A 2,498-nucleotide genomic window follows, 5' to 3' on the forward strand; every position below is an offset into this window, starting at 1 on the left:
TCTTTGTACCATCTATTCGCTGAAAGGCGACGCTTCTTTATAGTGGGAGGGAACGGAGCGAGGGGTGAATTTTTCGACTCTATCTTGGGAGGATTTCAAGAGGATATTCTATGATAAATATTTCACTACCGACGTTCGTTCGAGGTTGAAGAGAGAGTTTACTGAGTCTCCACCAGGAGGACTTTACTGTTGCCTGAGTTTGTGCAGATGTTTGATAGGGGGTGTCATTTTTTGACCTTGATTTTCAATGATGCTGCGGAGACGTACGATATTTCTTCGATGGATTGAGGCCAACGATCGGTCCAGATGTGATGCTGACTGATCCGAATTGACTATACTACTACCGTTGCTAAAGCTTATCGAGCCGAAAAATCTCTGAAGGATATTGACTAGGAGATACAGTTCAAGAGGATTCGTGCCTAGCAATCAAGTCAGCAGAACAAGAAGCCGTTAACGGGACCACCAAAGCGGCCATGACAGTACAAACAACCAGGACAACCACCTAAAGAAAATGTCCCGAAAACTGCTGAGAGGCCACTTTGTAAGGAGTACGATCGCCATAACTACGGCAAGTGCATTTGTGGCACCTACAAGTGCTTCAAATGCAGAGGAACGGGGCATAAGGCTGGTGATTACCCAAAGATTAAACACCCATGACTAGAAGGGCTTACATTATGCATGCTGAGCAAGCGGAGCCAGATAATACGGTTGTTACAGGTACTCTGACTATTTAAGCGTTTACATTGCTTTCTTGCTTGAGATAAAAGCATGAATGCTAGAACTAAATCGAGATGCATTGAACTTGATGATTTAGAATTGCTTGTTTAATATTCTAAGGTATTAGGCATAGAATTTTTGCAAGCATTAGCCATGGGGATCAAATAGAAGATTGAAAACTTAAAGGACTAAATAGTAATTTTCGAAAATAATTGAGGAAAACAAAGTATAATTCTAAAGACTTTAAGGGGTTAAAATAGCAAAATTCAAAATTTCCTAGGACTAAATTGCAAATTTTTGAAATTTAAGGGGTCACTTGGAAATTTTCGAAATTGAAGGGGTTGTAATACTAATATGGGAGACAAGAAAGGGCCTAGATGATATGAAATTTCTAAATTTTATGGCCTTAATCGAGTATAATGCAAATATTATCAGGACGAATTTTGTTAGTGGGCATAGCTACTTACGCTTTGCTAGATTCTGGAGCTACACATTCTTTCATATATGAATTGTTCGTGAAGCAATTGAGAATCTTACCAGTTAACGTAGTGTCGGGATTTAGAGTTACAATGCCTTCTGGAGAATATATGGTCTCTACAAGCATGTTTAAGGATGTGGAACTCAAATTGAAAAAGAATGTTAAATGGGCGGACCTTATTGTATTACCAATGCCCGAGTTTGATATTATTTTGGGCATGGATTGGATCACATTGAATGGGGATACTATTGAATTTCGGCGGAGGTCAGTATCTATTAGACCGCACAATGAGAAAGCATTAATCTTTGAGACTGCACAAAACAATCAAATGCCGTATATCATTTCATGCATTCGTGCAAAGAAGCTTATCCGAAGAGGCTTTCAAGGTTTTCTTGCTAGTATTATATCTGTACCCACTACTGACAGTCGATCGATCGTGGATGTGGAGGTTGTCAAGGACTTTCCGGACAGTGTTCCCTGACGATATTTCTGTTATCCCACCCAAGCGAGAGTTCGAATTTGTTATTGAATTGATGCCTTATACAGTGCCGATCTCTAAGGCACCGTATCGCCTAGCACCTGCTGAAATGAAAGAATTAAAAGATTCAAATTCAAGAGCTGCTAGACAAGGGATTTATTCGCCTTAGTTTCTCTCAATGGGGCGCATCAGCACAATTTGTGAAGAAAAAGGATGGGAGCATGAGACTAGTGCATCGATTACAGAGAGCTGAATAGCAGGGAGCTGAATAGAGTGATAGTGAAAAATAAGTATCCATTACTCCAAATCAAAGATTGTTTGATCAATTGCAAGGAGCTTAGGTATTTTCAAAGATAAGAGTAAAAGAGACAGATGTGCATAAGACGGCTTTCAGAACGAGTTATGAGCATTATGAGTTTTTAGTGATGCCTTTTGGATTGGCTAATGCTCCAGCGATCTTCATGGATCTCATGAATTGCGTATTTCAGCCGTACCTCGATGAGTTTATTATTGTTTTCATCGATGACATTTTGATCTATTCTAAGAGCCGAGAGCAGCATGAGCAGCACTTGAAGACGACCTTGAAACGAGATTGAAAATTATATGCAAAGTTCAGCAAGTGCGAGTTTTGGCTAGAGAGTGGCTGTAACGTCCAAAAAGTCAACCCACGTAAATCACATGCATGCAAATAATTTAAATTGCTAAATTGTTTTATTTTATTGTTTTTAAATGCTTACTTGATGTATATTATATGATTAAAGGTCTAATATCATGATTAAACGATTAGATTGCATGATTTCATGAGAATGGAAGATTTTATCTGAT

General features: G+C 38.9%; 1 protein-coding gene across 1 annotated transcript; it reads left to right on the forward strand.

The window, feature by feature from the left end:
- The first annotated feature begins 653 nt into the window (after positions 1-653).
- LOC142528403 (uncharacterized) lies at positions 654-1,676 on the forward strand. The gene is made up of 2 exons (XM_075633448.1): positions 654-717; positions 1,153-1,676. Exons 1-2 carry the CDS (start codon positions 654-656, stop codon positions 1,674-1,676), a joined length of 588 nt encoding a protein of 195 aa, XP_075489563.1.
- Positions 1,677-2,498: the final 822 nt, after the last annotated feature.

Source organism: Primulina tabacum, chromosome 16, assembly GCF_025594145.1.
Source record: "Primulina tabacum isolate GXHZ01 chromosome 16, ASM2559414v2, whole genome shotgun sequence".
Lineage (NCBI taxonomy): Eukaryota > Viridiplantae > Streptophyta > Magnoliopsida > Lamiales > Gesneriaceae > Primulina > Primulina tabacum.

Coding starts and splice junctions, on each gene's coding strand:
- LOC142528403 (XM_075633448.1), top strand. CDS start 654: ATGACTAGAAGGGCTTACATTATGCATGCTGAGCAAGCGGAGCCAGAT. Junction 718..1,152: donor AGATAATACGGTTGTTACAG/GTACTCTGACTA, acceptor AAATATTATCAG/GACGAATTTTGTTAGTGGGC.